At 57.1% G+C, this 19,127-nt stretch overlaps 6 protein-coding genes across 6 annotated transcripts; 2 read left to right on the top strand and 4 right to left on the bottom strand.

Moving 5' to 3' along the window:
- Positions 1–1,853: 1,853 nt before the first annotated feature.
- Positions 1,854–2,783, top strand: CkaCkLH20_02503 (uncharacterized protein; the record flags this gene model as incomplete). Its single annotated transcript, XM_038885222.1, has 1 exon — positions 1,854–2,783. The coding sequence occupies one exon, from the start codon at positions 1,854–1,856 to the stop codon at positions 2,781–2,783; it is 930 nt and encodes a 309-aa protein (XP_038749153.1).
- An 819-nt stretch (positions 2,784–3,602) lies between these two features.
- CkaCkLH20_02502 (uncharacterized protein) lies at positions 3,603–5,503 on the bottom strand (the record flags this gene model as incomplete). Its single annotated transcript, XM_038885221.1, has 4 exons — positions 3,603–4,136; positions 4,198–5,148; positions 5,201–5,305; positions 5,360–5,503. 4 exons carry the CDS (start codon positions 5,501–5,503, stop codon positions 3,603–3,605), a joined length of 1,734 nt encoding a protein of 577 aa, XP_038749152.1.
- Positions 5,504–7,463: 1,960 nt separating this feature from the next.
- CkaCkLH20_02501 (DnaJ domain-containing protein) lies at positions 7,464–8,895 on the bottom strand (the record flags this gene model as incomplete). Its single annotated transcript, XM_038885220.1, has 3 exons — positions 7,464–7,751; positions 7,856–8,754; positions 8,826–8,895. The coding sequence occupies 3 exons, from the start codon at positions 8,893–8,895 to the stop codon at positions 7,464–7,466; spliced, it is 1,257 nt and encodes a 418-aa protein (XP_038749151.1).
- A 1,337-nt stretch (positions 8,896–10,232) lies between these two features.
- Positions 10,233–12,062, bottom strand: CkaCkLH20_02500 (uncharacterized protein; the record flags this gene model as incomplete). Its single annotated transcript, XM_038885219.1, has 1 exon — positions 10,233–12,062. One exon carries the CDS (start codon positions 12,060–12,062, stop codon positions 10,233–10,235), a length of 1,830 nt encoding a protein of 609 aa, XP_038749150.1.
- Positions 12,063–13,906: 1,844 nt separating this feature from the next.
- CkaCkLH20_02499 (uncharacterized protein) lies at positions 13,907–14,656 on the top strand (the record flags this gene model as incomplete). The annotated part of the gene is made up of 1 exon (XM_038885218.1): positions 13,907–14,656. One exon carries the CDS (start codon positions 13,907–13,909, stop codon positions 14,654–14,656), a length of 750 nt encoding a protein of 249 aa, XP_038749149.1.
- Positions 14,657–14,970: 314 nt separating this feature from the next.
- On the bottom strand, positions 14,971–18,209 carry CkaCkLH20_02498 (DNA polymerase v; the record flags this gene model as incomplete). The annotated part of the gene is made up of 3 exons (XM_038885217.1): positions 14,971–16,570; positions 16,634–17,033; positions 17,090–18,209. The coding sequence occupies 3 exons, from the start codon at positions 18,207–18,209 to the stop codon at positions 14,971–14,973; spliced, it is 3,120 nt and encodes a 1,039-aa protein (XP_038749148.1).
- Between the last annotated feature and the right edge of the window lie 918 nt (positions 18,210–19,127).

Here is a 19,127-nt window from a genome sequence, read left to right as displayed (position 1 = left end):
TTTCCATGATGCGCTTGTCTCAATCCCTTGACACCGACAGTCCGGATGCTTGAAGTCCAGGCCCGGATGGGTTCGGCGAAACATGTTGGGACTGGGATTTTGAGGAGCGGTGTGGAAGCGCCGGACTGGGTATGGGAAAGTCCAGATACCGGGCAAACATGACCTGTAGGTAGGTTCTTGTTGAGCCCTCTTGTGGAACGAAGATTTGCCGCCAAAGACTTGATAGACTTTGGAACGGCCGATTTGGAGCGAGTCCGAGGGATGCCATCATCGTTTTTTATTTGTATATGCGCACGTAGAAAAAAATGGCCGGAGTACAGAATGTGCGTATGATGCCGGGTGGACTTGTGTGTGTCACGGGAAACTCGTTTGACACCTCCGTGTCTGCCAGAAGCTGGGTGGACTGGTCGTGTCACCGATCGATTGGGCGACACGCGCGGATCTGGAAGAGGATATGTTTCAAGTCGACATGTCCTGCCGGCTGGCCTGCCTGGCCTCTTCATCTCAGCTAATGTGGTCGCAGATATTGCCTGCGACTAGCTGGCATTTGTCCAGGCACCGGATTCACGGTTTGTCTGACGATCAGGTACTCCTGTTCATGTCAATCTCGACGGCAGATTGCAATAATGAGCTATATCCCGACCATCAACAGGCAGAAAGCCAGGGTTCGCATGGCTTCAGGCAGGCATTCCGGCCTAACGAGACAGGCGATTGGGCGTTAGTGGTGTGTTGGTGGTGATGATGAATGATTAGGTGGTGATGTGTGGATGCTAGTCTGGCACCTGGCACGCCGCACCGGCAGGTCGGGCAGGTACGGGAATGCATCTCATCAGTGCTAACTGGCCAAAAGCCAAAGCGCTCAGCGTATTTTCCCACTGGTTTTTACCTGCTGGTCGACTTGTAGCGGCCAGCTGTGAGCGTGAATCTGCGTCACATTGCCCTGTCTGCGTCATGACCTTGCCTGCTAGCTGCCCCTCCTTCCTAATTTCCCCTGCCAGGCCACGCCCGGCGTCCCTCCCTTCCCCCTCCCGTGCCCTCCACTTCCAGGTTCCCTCTCCCCTCCTTCCCCTACAAAGCCGAAAAGGGTTGACTCTTTCTTCCAATATAAGATACAAGCCGCCCTCAACGACATCACATTTTTTGGATTCTTTAAATTCAACTACCGTTGGCTACTGCTTCGAGAAGACAAACCTCCCGACGACCACCTTACCGAACCGACCGATATTACCCTCCGTGGCCGACACGTCCCATGCGACTTTGAGAGAAAACTCACCCCACCAAAATCAACCCACTGCATCGCACCGCTGACCCAACCCTCCACCGTACTGCTGTCTTCCTGCCCAAGAGGAGATCGAGACCGAACCAGACCCCCCGACCGTTGCTTCCTGTGACCACTGTCGCTTTTCTTTCCGTCTACCGATTTTCTTGCTCTGTTTCTGATTTAAACAAAAGAAGAACAAGCCCATCCTCTAAGAAACACCATCTCGCTCGAGTAAATAGCATAGCCAATATAAAACGCTTTTGTTTTCCTACCGCAGCTGTCTACAGCCACCCGAGCCGATCACCCCCAAGAACAAGACAGTATATCACTGCCTCTCCTGCTCCGACAGCAGTTTTACTTTCACAGCAAATAGCTTCAGACCGAACGATCACTTTTGGCGTTACGGCCAATATTGTGCAAATTCCAACAAGGCAAGTTTCCTTCCCCTCATCTTTCAGCTTGGCCGTCTACGACATGACTGTGCCGGCTTTCGGAACCCCGCCGGGGTTTTGTCGGAGATGACCAAGCGTCGACATCACGAGTTGGCATATCAATGAGTGAAGGAAATGAAGACTAACAAATTTGCAGAACAATGGTTTCCTTTCCGCCGACCATGCAGGCCCAAGATGACCTTGCTGCGCTCTTTTCCCGCAATCTAACCTTCCACCCTGAGAGCCAGACGCCACCCAAGGTGGAGGAAGAGCTCAAGCAGACTCCGGACCCCGCCCCCACCAACGCCGCACCAGCTCCGGCCGCGGCGGCTCCCATCATTTACTCCATCACCCAGCACTACAACCACTCGGCACACATCATTCGCCAACAGCAACAAGAGCCTCAACAAGAATTCCAAGAAATCCAGCGCCCATCCTCTGAGCCTCCCCAGACCGAGCAAGTCACTCCTGAGACGGTCCTCATTCAGCACGGTGTCGACCCCTCCGTTCTCTCCCCTGCTCAGATCAACCTCTTCCGGATTTCCGAGGAATCCCACCAGCTACGCTTGATTAAGATCTGGCGCGCCGCCCCGCCCACCTCGACCAACGACAACCCCTCCCTGGGATGGACGAGCACTACCCTCGAGCAAGAGGAGCAGCTGGCGCAGATTCGGTGGGAGCGCATGGAGGCTGAGCAGCAGCAGCAACAACAGCAACAGGCTATGATGAGCCTGGACGGAACCCAGGTTCAGTCCAGCGATGGCCGCTGGCTCGCCGACTCCATCTCCCACCAAGTCGAGCCCTACATGATGTCCGGCTACGAGGAGATGATGCGCCGCGAGCAGGAGCGCGAGCAACGTGACCGAGAGCAACGAGAGCGCGAACAAGCCGAGCTCCTCCGCTCCTCGGGCAACAACTACTCCCACTACGGTTCCGCCGTCGGCTCGTCATACAAGCCCGCCACCGACCCCGTCTACAAGGGCTTCGGCGACGACTGGGCCCGGGAGCAGCAGATGCAGATGGAGAACCAGTACGGCGCCTTCCAGGCTTGGGGCGGCGCGACGGAGAGCATGGACATGGAGATGTTGTAAGCGTTTTTGAGTACATACCTTGTTTTTGTTTTCGGCATAGCAGCGGCAGATACCAGTTAGACTGCATGACGGATCGGGCACGCACGGAAGAGGCAACTATTCCAATGCCTCGTTGTGGGCTTTTCTTTCGTTGGTCACTTTATGAATAGGCATTGGACGTATACCATTAGGACATGAGGAATGAACAGCGAAAATTGAGAAAAAATGATATCAATTAATAGTTGAATGCACTGATTGTGTCCTTTTCTGTCGTCTATATGGCCCGTTCCCGTTTCGCCCCTTTTCGTTACGCCGAAGCCTTTGCATAAGATTTTAGCCGATCAGTAAACGATAACATGCTAGCCGCGTTTTGCGAGCCCCTATTCGCCTAATGAATTACCTTAGTACGCCGCTTCTCCTTTGCCTCCCATTAGACTTAATTTTTTGTTAATGTGAAATGTCCTCGTAAAGTGGTATCCCGGGTATATGTCCTTCATAATAGTAGTTTTTGCGTGGTTATTCCATCTGCAATCGTGAGGTTTCGTCCTCCGTCATCCTCATCTCTCATTCCCGTCCTTGTCCCAGTTATACTAGGCTCAAAAGGCCATCAAACAGCTGCCGAGAGATATTTAGATTAGAGTGTCGAGACGCTGTCGGCATGTTATGAACTGAGCGTTCAGCCGTTAAACGAGACACGAGCCCCGTCGTGCCGTCCTTCAAACACTGGAAGATTTTTGACATATTTCAACGACCGTGACTGGAAACATCCAAACACCACAACAGTGTGAGGCGAATTCCTTACGCTGTGACTTTCATCGCCACTGCCTCCTCGTCTCCCAATCACAGCCGTCCGCCGGGGTTCCCGGGGTGCTCCGTCATACGGCTCGAAAGCCACTGCGCCGAGTCCATCCCGCCCGGCACGTTGACCTGCCACACGGGCGGCGGGCTGGGCAGCGGCATGTCCCCGGGGCTCGGCGGCGCCAGGAACCGGCTGTGGTAGCTGCTCGTCCTCGTCGTCCGGCTGTACCGCTCGTACCGGCTGTGTCTGTTCCCCGTCGTAGTCGTCGTCGGGGCCGCCGCGATCCTGCTTTCTCGCAAGGTGTCGCGGTTGTTGGCGGCAGTCGTGGCCGTGAGGCTGCTCACCCTGCTCGCGCGGGGGTCGTTGAGGCATCCCCACGTCGACGTGGAGGACAGCGCGGAGGCTCTGTTGTCGTGGCTGTGCCGGTTCGCGGAGTGCGGGGGCGTCTCGCCCGAGAAGCCCATCGAGAGGGCGGACATGCGCGGGGAGACCCAGTTCACGGTCGGCGCGGCGGAGGGGATGATCGGGGCGAGGTGGAGGCCGTCTTCGAGGTCTGGTTCGTGGTTTTCGTGTTCCTAAGAAGACTTGTTAGTATACATGCGAAAGGAGAAAAGGGAGGTAGGGGTGGTAATTTACAGCGCGGGTCGGCGTCGCGGCGAGGTATTGCCCGCCGCTGCCGTCGTCACGGGGCGTCACGAGGACGTCGCCCTCCTCCTCGTCGCGTTTCCTCGGGTAGGTTATGTCGAAGGTCTTGCTCAGCCCGCTCCGTCGCGAGGGCGCGCTCGAGGTCGCCGCCTCGCCTGCTCCGCCGGGGTGGTTAATGCGCGGCAGCTCCGCGGCCTCGAATTCCGCCTCGATCCCGCTGTCGATATCGCCCAGGGGGTCGTCGTCCGACAAGCGGAAGCGCGCGTGGGGGTGCCGGCGGCCGCCGCCGCCGGACTCGTCGCTCTGCACGTAGCTCGGCTTGGCCTGCAGGCGCTCGCGCCAGGCGATGGCGCGGGGCGCCTGGGACTTGACGCCGGCGCGATACCAGACGAGCTGCCAGAGGGGCCGCAGTGTGGCGAGGGAGGCGGCGGTGATGCCGATGCCGGGCTCGACGGTGCTCCAGAGGGCGACGTCGGTGGTGGCCCAGAGGAAGTCGTCGCCGTTGAGGAGGGTGGGGATGTAGACGGAGCGGACGACGGTGGCGGCGGAGCCGATGGCGGCGAAGGAGAGGATGGCGAAGGCGAGGAGGCGGGTGCGTTTGGGGAGGGAGAGGGACCAGACGATGAAGAGGGGGAGGATGCCGAAGGACCAGTCGGCGAGGCAGTTGATGATGGAGGCGGTGAGGGTCATGATGACGACGACGCGGTCGTTGAAGCACTTTCCCTGGACGCGGGGGGACTGGTCCCAGAAGGTGTTGACGGGGACGCACTGGAAGGTGACCATGAAGAAGTAGGTGGTGCCGAAGAGGACGGTGCCGAGCATGAGGATGCGGAGGATCCAGACGTGGGAGCGGCGGATGGAGACGCGGAGGAGGAAGTAGCCGACGGAGATCTTGAGGAGGCAGGTCGAGATTATGTAGAGGAGTTCGCAGATATACCAGTACTGCGGGGTGTGTTAGTGAGAACGAGAGACACCGGGGAGGAGGTGTGGTTACCATGAGGGCATCGCGGTTGTCTTCTGGGGTGAGGTCGGATCTGTGTCTGCCGGTGCCGTGTCGTACACCTTGGATCTGGGTTATGAGGTAGACGGTGAAGAGGAGCTGTGAGTGGTGTTAGTGAGATTTGGGCATATGACGAAAGGAGGCTGGACGAACCATGAGGGCAATCATCAACTTGTCGTCGACGCCAAAGGAGCGTATGATCCATCCACGAGTGTATATCCTTGCCGCAACAACGACCCAGCACACCACGAAGAAGAGGACCGCGACGGCCAGAACTTGCCCGCTGCGATCCTCCATTATGCCAATATCATCCACTTCGACGGCCAGCCAGCCCCCTACGATCTTTCTCGACGAGCAGTCGACGTCGTTTTGGTTTCCTTGCTTCTTCCTGGTTCACCTATACATCATGACGAGAAATGACATATGATCGTCGGGAGATTAAGCGACACACGTGAGATGCGCAGAGTGTGATCCGGGTTGGCGGGATGGAGAACCGGGGTGGTAGAGAGCGGGATAAGAAGGGGGGGAGACAAGACCCGTCAGGGTCATGGGGGGCTATTCCTGGATATACATATCATTGAATCCGCGGGAGAGGATGGGAGCCACGCTCGGCCTAGCATTTAGGGGTAGTTCAGGTTCTGGTCTGATATCTCGATGGGAGGCCGTCGGTGTGCTGACGGTCCTTAGTCCGTTTGTCTGGAAGCCGAGCCGGGGGGCAAGGAACGAATGACCCAGACCAAGACCTGACCGGACGAAGAAGGTGGACTGTGGCGGGAGAACGTCGTTCGCTCGTCCGCCCAGAGGACCCGTCCCAATCTCCGACGGCCCCCCTTCCCCGAAGAAACATCCCACCGACGAAGGGAGTCAGGTCGCGAAGTCTATGGGAGAACGCGTCCAATAGCCTCGACACACACACACACATCGGTCCAGGCGTGTAAGGGGAGGAGAAAAGAGTACGTCCCGTCCCTATTTTCTTGGTGTGTCTCTTCCGTCCCTCCCACCACCCCTTACACCTCCAACGGCACTACTACGCGAGGAACACCATCCCGCCAATGACGATGGACAAGTAGCGCAGGCCGCGTTTCTCGATTGAGATAGGGTTTCCAAGCTAGCGGGTGAGCTGGCGTGTGGCGGTGGGCGGACGACGTCGGCGAACAGACGCTAGAGGTCGCACCCCGAGCCTGCAGTAGAACGAGCGAGGAAAGGCGTCAGGTACACGCCAGCAGCGGCGGAGGCTATGTAAACCGGGCGACCATGCGGCTCGAGCGTGATTGATTTGTGTGATGCTGCTGCTGCTGCTGCTGCTGCTGCTGTCGTTGCCGTGCGTGCGTGCGTGCGGCGGCGGGCTTGCTTGTCTTCTTCGTTCGCGCGCTCAAGCCGCCCTTTTTCCTCCTTTGGACTAAGAACCAGAGATCGGGGTCGAGCAGCGGGTTCGTTTTGTTTCTTTTGGATAAGGCCCAGGAACGGCAGTGCCTGTTTTTGGCATCAAGTGGACGTCTAGCTCCCTTGCTTGTTTCAGGGCGACAGTTCGCGGGGGGGAGGGGATAATGCAGGGCGGGATACTTCCTCTTCGTGTTGAAGGTTGACTTTGACTGAATTACGATGTCTCGCAGTTCGATCGATGCTGCTTTTTTGACGTCAATCATCAACGGGCCACGCAAAGTTCGTCAAAACGTGTGGAGACGAGGGGGACGAACCATACTGCGGCATCTGAGATGGCGGGAGAATTCCAAGGTGAGAAGAAAGGGACGGAACAGAGTTGAGCGTTGCAGACGCGGCAGGAAACGGTCTCAGGCAACTCAACTTTGACGCAGGGCTGTTCTGCCTGCCTGCCATGCACCACTGCTTGGAATGGATTGTCGGAGCCGCAGCGCTCGCCCCCTAAACCTCCGACCCGAGACTCGCAGGACGGGAAGCGCGGAAAGGAATGATCCCGTTGCTTGCTGTCAGCCCGAGCACTTGCAGCCCAGCCGCGTGCAAATGCCGCCATCACCCGTGAGCGACAGCCAAGCATGAAGCAGCCCAAGAAAAGGGCCTTGCGTAAAGCAAACGTGAATATGCATTGAATGGATAATCTACTTGTATATTTTTCAGGAGTGAGAGGACAATGGCTCCAAAATGCGTCATGCAGCCTTTCCCAGCATACTGTCTGACACTCGCGGCAAATAGAGGCTCACCCGAGCCCGCCATGTGCTCGAGAGCCAGACAGAGATGCAGTCTGGCTGCGTTCCAGTGCCCCTTCTCCTCGGTGTCCCTATCACCTCTTCTTGTTCTTGCGCTTGTTGGCCTTGCCGGTCTGCGCTCCGCTGGCCTTGGCCTTGCCGAGGGAATCAGTGGACTTTTCCAGGAGCTCAAAGTCGTCGGCGGCCGAGTCGGAGCTGGGGGTGTTCTGGACCTCGCCGTCGTCGGAGTCGAGCTCCTCCGTTTCGAAGTCAACCTCGTCGGTGTTCTTGTTGAGGGCGCGGCCGACGGTGCGGTTGTAGGCCCAGATGGGGAGGCGGACGAGCGCGGTGTCTCGGATGGTGGGCTGAGGGAGCTCGTTGGGCTACTTCGAGTTAGTATCGCCCGACACATGGGTTTTGCGCAGCTCGGGATTGAGTGCTTGTCAAGCTCTAGCTCGACATTTTAAAGAATGGTGGTAAAACTTACATCAAGCAAGAACTGCTCCACCTCGCCGTCCTCGTTCTCTTCCTCGAGGTAGACGTCGCCAACGGAGTCAACAACCAGAATCTTGCCGTTCTCGGCGACGACGCGCTTCTTGGATCCAGTAGGGCCGGAGGACTGGACGACGGCGGCCTCGCGGGGAGTGGCGGTGCCGCTGCCGGCGGGCTTGCGGCCGCGCGACCTGCCCTCCTTGGCGGCGCCTCTGCGGGCAGCCTGCTCTTGCATGCGGCGCTCCTTGCGGTTCCTCGGGACGGGAGGGGCGTCTGAGTCCTCATCGGCGGCCGGAGCGGGCGCGGGGGCCGGGGCGTCGTCGATGCCGGGGATGTTCAGGTTGTCGCCCCAGGCAGCATTGCGAGCGAACTTGATGTAGCGCTCGACGAAGTCCCTCTGGCGCTTCCACGACATGTACAGGGCGATGTAGTGGAAGGCGCCGCCGGCGACGAGGAAGACGCCGAACAGGACGGTGCCGAGGCCGGGGCGGTAGCGGTTGTAGTAGTAGTTGGTGCCCTTCCAGGCGGGGAAGCCGTTGCGGAGGAAGTGGTCGTAGCGGTCGCGGTCGGGCCCGCTGAGGATGTTGCGGACGAGACCGAGACGGGCCTGGCGCTCCGAGGCGATCTTGACGGCGGCCTTGATCTCCTTCTGGGTGGGGGGCTTGTTGACGTTGACGCCGGGGTTCTTCTTCTTGTCCTTCTTGGCCTTGGCGCGCTCGGCGATGAGCTGCTGGCGCACCTTGTCGGGGTGAAGGGAGCGGGAGATCTTGCGGTAGGCCTTTGTGATGTCGTCGATGGAGGCGCTGTTCTTGATGCCCATGAGGTCGTAGAAGGTCATGTCGGGGTTCGGCTCGTGCGCCTTGATCTCATCACGGATGCGGAAGATCTCGCGATCTGTTTGATTGCGTCTTGTCAGCCTACTGTCGCACCACGCGTGGTGTTGTTGCATGTTGTTTGTTGCTTACCTTCTTTGCTCCAGGCCGCGGTCAACGGCGACAGGGCCAAGAGGCCAACAGACAGAATGCTGAACCTCATTCTTGCATAACCAGATCCAAATCAATTTCCCTAGAGTTGACGGAAAACGGCGCGCGAAATCGGCCGAAGTATGGGACAGTCTCGGTGTCGAGATGCTGAGGATGCCAGGTGTTATTAGCTTTAGCTTCCAATTGGGGACGTGGGGAGCATGTGGCATGGAGCTGCCAGCGAAGCAACAAGCCCCAATGAATGAAACGTACCTCTGTTCCTCTTTTTTTTCTGTATCCTCCAAAAAGGTTGACAAGCTTGTCTCCCTACCAAACCGTTTGCTGAGAGCCAGATCCCGGGATTCTAGAGGAAAAAAGGAAAATTTTCCCAGAGATTGCGAATGGGAAATGTGGTCTCTTTGGGGAGAATCTCAAAGGAGATGGAATTTCCCGTTGGACAAGGGAACTTTTTTGCCTTCAACCGGGGGGGAGACTCCAAAGCGCAAAGGGTCGCTCGCTCACTGGACCCAGGGGACTCCCGTTTGCGAAAGGAGAAGGTTCCGGGCAGGGATCATTGCACCGTCACGAATCGCACCAGTCCCTCTTGGGCCTAGAATGATCCAGATCTCGCTCCCTTAATTGTGCAGGATATGTCTTATGTAAGGCACCTGGAAGCACGCAGCTCTCTGCTGGGGTAAACTCAACTCAGTCAACGTTGTGAGTCTTCATGAGAACCTCAACTCAAGTCTTATGAGAAACACTACATAGCAGATCGTAGAAGTCATCTACAGACCTCTCCAATTCTCAGAGTCTTTTGCTTGATAGAAGGATTGAGAGTCTTGTTGCTCTCGCTGCATATTGCTGTCCAGGGGTCGACCCTTTTTCTGAACTCACTTTCAACTCACAGAACAGAAACTGGTCAGTTGGTTTGATGTTTTGAACTTTCCTGCTTAGTTGACTGAAGAGAAGCATCAACAGATGTTGTAATAGTCTCCATCCCAATTACTGTTCACTGAAGATGGGCTCTCATCTAGTACGATGCTCAGTCAGACCGGCTTGCTCCAAAGAAAGCCGGCTCCTACCCTGTTATTTAATGGAAACGAGCAATTCTGAAAGTGAAATGAACCATTTAGTTTCTCTGCACTCAGTGACGTATGGGGATTTTTAGAAACTCACAGTTTGACTGGGGGAAAACACGAACTGAAGCCTAAGACCGCAACTGTAAGCAAAGACTGGATTGCTGTTTGTGTATTTTTAACCGCTTCAACTCCTCTACCAGAAAGACTCCGACTCATGAGGGTATAAAGCGAGACCTGCTCGACCCCTCTTGCTATCATTTCGCAAAACCAAGATAAAGTACATCACATATCAACCATACTCTTACATACCCAGCAATCCACAACGTTCCATTCAGCTCCTACCACCATTAAGCCGATTCCGCTCCCTGTGGCGCGTGGTCCAGTAACTCGGATGCTGTGGGCGACTCTCCATCCTCTCGTGCAACCCAGGCATTTCAACATCAACCGGACCGTGAAGATACGTAATCAGAGGCTTGAACTGCGCCCCCAGATCACCACGGCAAATCGGACACCTCCAGCCGATCGCCCACGTGTTCCGGTTCTCCGCCTCCCGACCCGCCGTCCGGATCGGCATCTTGGCCAACAACTCCTTCACGCACCGCTTCCCGACGGGATTACCGCAGCACTGCATCCTGACGGGCTCGTGGTTCGGCGTGGCGTCCCACGGGTCGAGACACATCACACACTTGACGTCGCCGTTCTGCTCGGCGACCCGCGCGTCTCCCTGCGCCCTCAGGAGCCCGTTGTCGGCGGCGCTGTTACGCGCCGCGGCGTCCGCTATCACGATCTTGCGGTTGCGGTCGATCACGTTGTACAATTTGGACGCGGAGTCCAGGGAGGCGATGAGGTTGTGCGCGGTGTACTTGTTGCCGTCCAGCGGCCAGTGGTACTCGAGCTCGTACACGCTCTCCTGGATGAGGTCGTAGGCCGCCAGCTCCGTGTCGAGGACCTCGGGCTCCGGGTGCGACGGCAGCGGCTTCCACCACACGTCCGGCCAGGGGTTCAGGACGGCGAGGAGGCCGCCGGCGAGGTACATCATCAGCTCCTCGTCGAGGCCCGCGTCGAGGGCGAGGAAGCGGTAGATCCAGTCGAGGAAGACGTGGCGGCGGCCGAGGCTGGCGTCCCAGTCGTCTATGCCGAACCACCGGATGTGCCTCCTGGTGTAGCTTTGCGGATCCGGGTATCTCTGTGACCGATGCGCGCCCCTCTCCGAGAGCGCTCTGCGGCAGTCGGATGAAAGCTTCTGGAGCCTGGCGTAGCGGTGAGCGTAGACGATACTGTGGATATTGACAAAAGCCATTTGATAGTCGGGGAAGTCGACCGGGGGGAAGTCCTGGTAGAGAGCATCCGCCCTTGCCGTTGTTTGCCAGTATTGCTTCAGGACAGTTGGATTACTAGCTGACGGCGCCCAGAATACGTCGGCATAGTACTGGTCGAGGCTGCCAGCGGCGTTCAGGTCGCCCCTGCTCAGCACGGCATTCGCTTCGTTCTTGCGCATCGAAGTCGACATGTTGACGCGCCACTCCTCCTTGGTCTGTATGCACTCGCATCTGTCTATGGCGTCCCCGAGGTGACTGTGTTTTACCTTGCAAAAGGTCTCTGGCCAGCAATTCTCGATCATTGCCTGCCATTGGGCTCCCTGGATGTGGTTGATGGGATAAGGCTTCTTGAGGACCGACATGATAAGCTTCATGAGCTCGAGGAGGTAGTACTCCTTGTAACCCTCGAACATCATGTTGAACCTTATGTCCATGTCCTCCTCGCCCACCTTGGGGATCCTCGGGTGTACGTCCCACTCCTGCAGGACGTGGGTGTGCTGTTCGACGTGGACGTCGATGCTGCCGGTGCAGGACGGGCAGGAGCCGTTGATGTACTGGATCTTCCCGATCGGCTCGGCGAGGTTGTGGCATTGGATGTAGTGCGGGTGGGCGCAGCGGATGATGTTCTTGATCCAGTGGATCTGCATGTCATCCTGGATTCTGTCGTTGGGGTCGTGCACGTTTTCCCTGAAGATGTTGTCCTCTTGGAACACCAGATGATGATCGAACACGCCAGGCTTTGGTCTGGGATGCGTGGCTCTCCAGCCAGCAGCTGGCTGTTGCAGCGGTTGAGGGTTTCTGGCTCTGGGGCAGATATATCTGCGCCATAGCTGGATACACATTTTTATGGTACTGATATATTGAAACTCTGATGTGCGAAAAGAAGATATTTGCTGGCAGGTATTTTGTGCGATGTTTGGGCTGGGTAGCTGGATTATGATGCGGCGTGAATATCCAACAGAAACTCTTCTTGTGATGGATGGAGGCCTGGTTGAATATATGGCCGCCGAGGATATCAGTCATGTTACACGGGCAAACGACTCATAAAGAGACCGATTCCTTCTCGAGATTATCAAAGGAGAATAGGCAAAGCCAACACCGTCGAATCAGGCTATTGTTCAAAGTTGGAAAAGGGCCTTTGTGGGTGATTCTCTCTTTATCGTCAAAGAATCCAGTATTGAAGGAATTTGTTCTGTATTTAGAAAACCTCTGCTCTAAAAGCCGGAGCTGGTTGCGGCTTTAACTTCCTCTTGTCAGTACCAGAGCGCAATAGTCAATGAATGACCCATTCTTCTCCAAGTCTGTGGATGAATGAAGAGCTCCAGGTTACTTACCAGTTTGTTTCTGCCACCCACCTCAACGGGCTATGTCCTCTTGTAGTTGAGGTGAGCGTCTTTTTGCGACAGCTGCAGTACTGCGTAAAAGAATCACCTGTCTTTCCTCGAAGAGTACTTGAAAACAGTCCGAAGCTCTCTATACTAATTGAAACCCCGTCATCACGATGCCAAATTCTCTCAAGCTCAGCAGTCCAATGCTTGACCTTAGCCACCGCATCTGACCCCTTGGTCTTGGACCTTTGACTATTTTTGTGTTGAATCCACCGTTGAGAATGCCTTGATTGCTTATCATTAAAATCCGATCAAGTGAAATATTACTGGATCTTTTGATGCTTTATGTCTCTCGAGAGTTATCTTCCCAGGTATATACTGGATGATTAGCCGCCGATCCCAGTTGGAAGCTATACGCAAGGCGCCCGCCTGGTGAGGCGCATGATCAATTGAACTCATGTCCAGGTTTGATCATGAATCTCGTGCTTCGTTTACGAAAGACCCTGGGTAGCATACATAAATCAATGACTTGTGAGTATATCTAGGTGTCCCCGGGCGCTCAAGTCATCGCCATATGTGAAGTAAAAGCACCGCCTTCGCCGACATAGGCGGGACCGGCCGCTTCATGTCCTACGAGATACATATCCAATTCAAGCAGCACAAAAATAATCATCACTCTGCTAAATAGCAATATACAGTTCCTACGAGTTGAACAAAGTAGCAATAAGTTGCGGGCTATCTCTTCCTCTCCGTTCTTCGTTATACACCACCTGTTGTCACTAAACCCAAGGCACAGAAGCTCTTCTGAGGCTGTGTGCGGGCAACGTGAGTATCATCCCTAAGATGCACAAATCTTTGTCATATGAGATCTCATCTCAATATAACGACCACACAAAGTGGGAGGCGACCGAAGCCCGGGCCACGGCCCCGAAGGTCACGATACGGTTGGCCTTCCGTCCCCGAACCAAACAGCAGCAAAAGATAGACCAAGAAAACTTCCGAAGCCCATGAGAAGACCAATAATGGATTGTTCTTGACATCCGTCACATTGCCACCGGTCCAGGGCCGCCGGGTCTTCGAACAACAATGAATCCCACCAACCTCGTGAACAGCGTCATTGTCCAACACCGGGGGCCCAGTTTCAAACATGGCCAACCTCACTTACTATCAAGCCTGCCAGTGAGCCAACGACCGAAGAGAAATGCCTCCCAGACAACTTGCATCCATCGAGAGAGTACTGTTATATATAGATACCGGTGTTTTCAAGCCTTTGACAGAACACCGATTTTAATCATCAACGCACAGCAACATTGATCATCACCACACAGCACCAACACCACCAACAAACACCAAGAACAATGGAAAGTAGCCTCCGCCGCCTCGTCCGCAAGGCCCTCAACGCCCTCAGCCGGCGCCGTTCGCCCATCGAGGTCCCGTCCGATCCTCAGCCTACAGCCCGCGGCAGGATGCGCACGACGCAGCCGGAGATGTCGGATGAGGAGTTCATGGCCAAAATCATGGCAGACCTGGGGCACGAGGATCCGCTGGGCATGCACCCGACCTCGTACGTGGTCTGGCGCCGAACAAGTAGATGTTCGGACGGCGAGACCCAGCGAGTTGAGTATTACGTGGAAGAGATTCTGGAGAACGAGCGTGGAGACGCGGAGGAAGATGGATATGCGGACCAAAATAGGATCTCTGTTGTCTTCCAGCCACTTGTCCTTGGGGATGAAGCTTCTAGTCGTAGAACTACGATGCACGGTATGCCGCTCATCGGCGTGTTTCTTGATGAGCAGCTTACTCATGACACTCATGACACTCACGACACTCACGACACTCATGACACCCAGGATCAGGACTCTCAGAATGTCCAGGATATTGAACAACCACCCGTATTTTCGTCAATGTCCTACCGGCGCCGTGTTACCGCAATCAGCGGTCCCGCGCGCTTCCCAAACCTCCCGGTGCCCATGACCCAAAAGCCAGCAGTCTACGCTTACATCCTCAATGCCAAGGAGTCGGACTACGAAGAGGCGTTCGAAAACTCCCAGACTCTTCGTAGGAGACCTGCTCCGCGCGGTACCCGCTACGCCGCCGACGATGCCTAGTAGCCTCCGGCGGCGCGGATCGGCGGTTTGTTCTCAAGGCAATGATGGGAAGATATGATACCCCCCCCTTTTGTAAGAGTTAGTTGAGATTAGACAGCAATCACGCTTAGAAACATGAGTTCCAATACCACATGTAGAGAATAGAAGGTAACCCCATCTAGACATTACCAAAGGAATCTATGACGATGCTCTACCGTAACTTTTGACGACCTCGAGGTCTTTCGTGCCCCTGTGATATCAACAGAAAACGACATTCTTTTTTCCCCAACATGCCAAAAACGCCCTGGAAAGAATTCTAATGCACCGACATCCGTCTACTTCTTCCCAGCACCGGCCTTCTTCAGCGCCTCGTGATTCCGGCACCACTCGTCCCAGGCCTTCTTCAAGTCCACCTGCGCCGCGGAAGCGTCCTTCTTCACATCCCCGACAACACCGTCAACGACAGCCCGGTCTCCCCCGTGCGCGTGGAACACGCTCGACGCGGCGATGAGGCAGGCCGGCACCGCGGCCTTGGCGTGCGCCTTGGTCTCGCCGGCCTTGAGCTCCTCGTACACGCCCTCGAGCACCTCGAGCGCCTGCGCCTTGTCGATCTTGACACCCTTGCTGCCCGACCTCGCCTTGCGGAGACGCTTCTGGTAGTCCTTGATGAGCTCGAAGGCGCGGTCGGCGAGGGTCTTGATGGTGGTGGTGCGGACGAGCTCGAGGAGGGGCCGGAGGACGGCGAGGGTGTGCGGGCTGGCGGCCTCGTTGCGGACGAGGGTGGCGAGGAGGTCGAGGACGCGGCGCTTGAAGTTGACGACGGACTCCTTGGCGGCCTTGCGCTCCTTCTTCTTGCTGGGGGCGGCCTTGGCGCGCTGCTTGAAGACCTCGGCGAGCTTGTTGTCGAGCTCGAGCATGTCCGAGTCGCTCATGTCGGCGTCGTTGTCGGACTCTTCTGCCTCCTGGTCCTTGTCGAGGCGGTGGCTGTTGAGGATCTTGCCGAGGGCGTCGTCGAGGGCTTCGAGGTTGTTAGCCTCCTCGTCGTCTGCTTCGTCGGAGCCGGAGCCTTCCTCGTCTTCTTCTTCCTCTTCCTCGTCCTCTTCTGCGTCTTCGCCGTCGCCGATGTCGAGGTTGACGAACTCCACATCCGAGTCAATCTCAAAGTCTGAACCGAGCTCGTCCTCGTCGTCCTCCTCATCCTCATCGTCTTCCTCCATCTCCTCGACATCATCGTCGTTGTCGATGTCAAACAGAGACTGCTGACCCTTGGCGCTCTCGTCCGCGGCGAGGACGTCGAGGAGAAGCTCGAGAGCCTTGGGCGAGACGCGGCTGCTGAAGTACCCGAACACGCGCTGGGAAATCTCGCGCATGAGCGCCGACTGCTGCGAGACGAGCGCGAGGAGGATCTCCACCAGGAACTCCGCCGCGCCCTCCTCGTCCTCCTGCAACCGGGTCTGGTACTCCTTCAGGTCGCCCAGGAGCTGGAACGCGTCCGGCTCTTCGTTGTACAGCTGGAAGATGGCGATGGCGTGCAACAGCGCGAGCCCCTGCGCGATCTTGACGTCGTCCGACGCGTCCTCACCAGCCGCCTCCGCGCCGCCCTTCTTCATGAGCTTCTCCAGCCTCTTCCGCGCCGCGTTGACCTCCTTCTTCATGTCGCCCTCCATGCGGATGTAGTCCGGGTTGATGGACTGGACCGCCGTGCAGAGGTAGTTGGAGTCCTCGGCCTTGCGCGAGAGCTTGGCGAACGCCGACTGGAGACGGTTCCGGCTGAGCTCCTTCACGAGGGCGTTTGCGTTCTCCGGGATCCACACCAGCTTGGCGTAGGCGAGGGACGTCAACTCCTGGAGCGCGTACTCGGGTGCGGCGGTGCTCAAGCGGAAGATGTACTCGATGTAAACACGCAGGTCCTGTTTGACCGTGTTGATGTCCTTTCTGTGGAATTGTCAGCATCATCATCGCCACCAAAGTACCACAAGAAATGAGGGATGGACGAACCCTTTCGTGCAAGTCTTCATGACGGGCCCGCTAAGCACCTGGATGACATCCTCGCCCGTCTCAGGCTGGACGTGCTGGAGGATCTTGTCGACGGTCTTGGTCTTGGTCATGACGTCGAACCTGTACATGCCGTTGTTGCCGATCAGGTTGTCAAGAATGATGCCGGTGGCCTCGGGGTGCGCCGCGGACGCCTCCTCGATGGTCTTGAGCGTCTTGAGCGCCGCGCGGTGCAGGTACCGGTCCACCTGGGAGGCTTGGTTCATCAGGCAGGTCATGAAGTTCCGGCTGAAGAGGATGTCGAGGAACTCGTCGTTGTTGACGAACGCCTGCAGCATCTTCTGGAAGATCAGGAAGCCGCGGAACTTCTGGCCCTCGGTCGCCGCCTTGGCGAAGAAGTTATCTGTACCGTTGGTTAGCAACCGACCTTGACTACTTGAGCAAGCACAGAAAACCCACCGTCGACAACCCGTTGCCAGAAAGTCCGAAACTCATCCACATGCTCGCTCCCCAGCCGGGAGAAGTGCGCGACGATGAGATCCCACACAAAGTGCAGCGTCGGCGACCAGTTGGCCTGCTTATTCTTGCTCCCCCTCTGCTGCTGCCTCTGCTTCTCCTTCTCCGCCTGCTCCTCGTTCGCGCTGCTCTCCTTCAATATCGCCGCCAGCTCGCCGAGGTTCCTCGACGACAGCGGGTGATGCTGCTGCTGCTGCTGCTTCTTCTCGCCCGACTTCTCGTCGCTCCGCAGCTCGGGGCACTGCTCCAGCGCGATCAGCCAGATGCCCACCCCCTCGGGCGTCTTGGCCCAGCCGAGCTCGACGAGCTGCTGCAGGACCATCTCGACGTGGCCGCGCTCCAGCCGCGCCAGCGCCTGCGCGACGACCCATCCGCACTGCGGCCGCAGCCAGACCTTCTCGTCGCCCAGCCTCACCAGCAACCTGAGGATCTCGTTCCACCTCTCCGGCCCCTCGCCCTCCACGAACAGCACCCGCGCGCGCACGAAGCACTCCAGCCCGAACAGCCGCCCGAAGAACAGATCCCTCTCCTCCTGCCCCGGGATGTTCCCGCCCACGTGCGTCCTCTCCAGCAGCATGCCCAGCACCTTGTCGAACGTCAGGCCCGGGTAGCGCTCCTTGGCGAGGTCCCGCGGCGGGCCGAGCAGCTGGCTCAGGATCTCGGTGAGGACGAGGCTGTAGCCCAGCCTGGAGGCGGCGCGGCCGCTCGCGAGGCCGCGGAAGAGGCGCCAGTCGAGATGCCTCTCGAGGACGGCCTCGGCGGCGCCCTCGCCGTCGAGGAGGCTGGAGATGATGGCGCCGGCAGCCTCGATGCGGTCCGTCTCGTTCTCGCTGCTGAGGAGGTCGTACAGCTTGGCCTCGCGCACGCGGTCCTTTCCGGTGGAGTTCTCGACGAAGAGCTTCTTTTCGAGGACGGCCTTGGGCAGGTTCGCTCGAGGGGTGTTGTCGTTGGTCGTATCGTCGGTGGTGGTCGTCGTCGTCTTTGCGCGTTTGTTGGCTTGGTCCGCGGCCTTGAGGGCTTCCCTCTCGGCGCGCTTGCGCTTCGCGCTCGCCGTCTTCGTCATGCTTGCCTTCTGTTTCTGTGTTTGATGCTCGTTCCAATTGATCTCGGAAAGATGCTATAACAGCAATATTTTCTTTCTTTTTTCCGCGAAGGCGGTTTCGTTTCTACAGCAGATGGCGCACTGATGGACCTTCCTCTCCAAAAAGTTGCGGAAAAAAAGGTTCTGCCGTGCATCACCGCCCCGGCGCCCCGTTGCAGCACTCGCCCCATCAGCGTGCCCCGCTACCGACGGTGGGGGATCCCTGTGCGACCCACTTCTACCCGCGCAGGCGATCCACTGCTTAATTCCCCGCTAAGTGAATACCGCGAACTCCCGCATGCCTTCGCTTTCATCCCAAGTATTCCTCTAATATCTCCCGTCCCAAGACGAAGAAGAGTCCAGACGCCGTCGTCCGTTGTTTCGTCGTCTGTGCTCCTCCCCAGAAACCGATTTGTCTCTGAATCCAATTTAATATCTTTGTGGTGGAACAAACGAAACCTGTCACCAACGTCGTCCCTCCCCAGAAACCCAGCTGCTCGTATCGTTGTTGAGCTTAGGAGACATGAAGTAGACAAAAGCTGCGCAGAAAGCTCCTTCTCAACTACCGCCCCGCTAATGCTTGATCACCCACCTCCATCCTATCAAACGCCATCGGAGGCGACGGTTGAGCTGTCAGCCCGCATGGCTCTAACAATGCACGATGAGCAGCCACGCCAGGCAAGCAGGCGTCGCACCATCGGCACAACCTCTCACCGTTGAAGTCTTCAAGCCTGGCCGTTTGGGGCGGCTGAATTCACTAAACACTCAAATACGAGGTGTACACGAGCCAGAAACATGGGTCACGAAGATCGCCCGCGCCGTGCCACAAACCGCATCCCAAAGACCACCGCTCTGCTCACACAAAACTGTCTGATACCACATCACCTCGTGTTCCTTTCA

Source organism: Colletotrichum karsti (genome assembly GCF_011947395.1).
Source record: "Colletotrichum karsti strain CkLH20 chromosome Unknown Scaffold6, whole genome shotgun sequence".
Classification (NCBI taxonomy): domain Eukaryota; kingdom Fungi; phylum Ascomycota; class Sordariomycetes; order Glomerellales; family Glomerellaceae; genus Colletotrichum; species Colletotrichum karsti.
The sequence above is the reverse complement of the archived record's forward strand: the minus strand, read 5'-3'. Positions and strand labels throughout refer to the sequence as shown.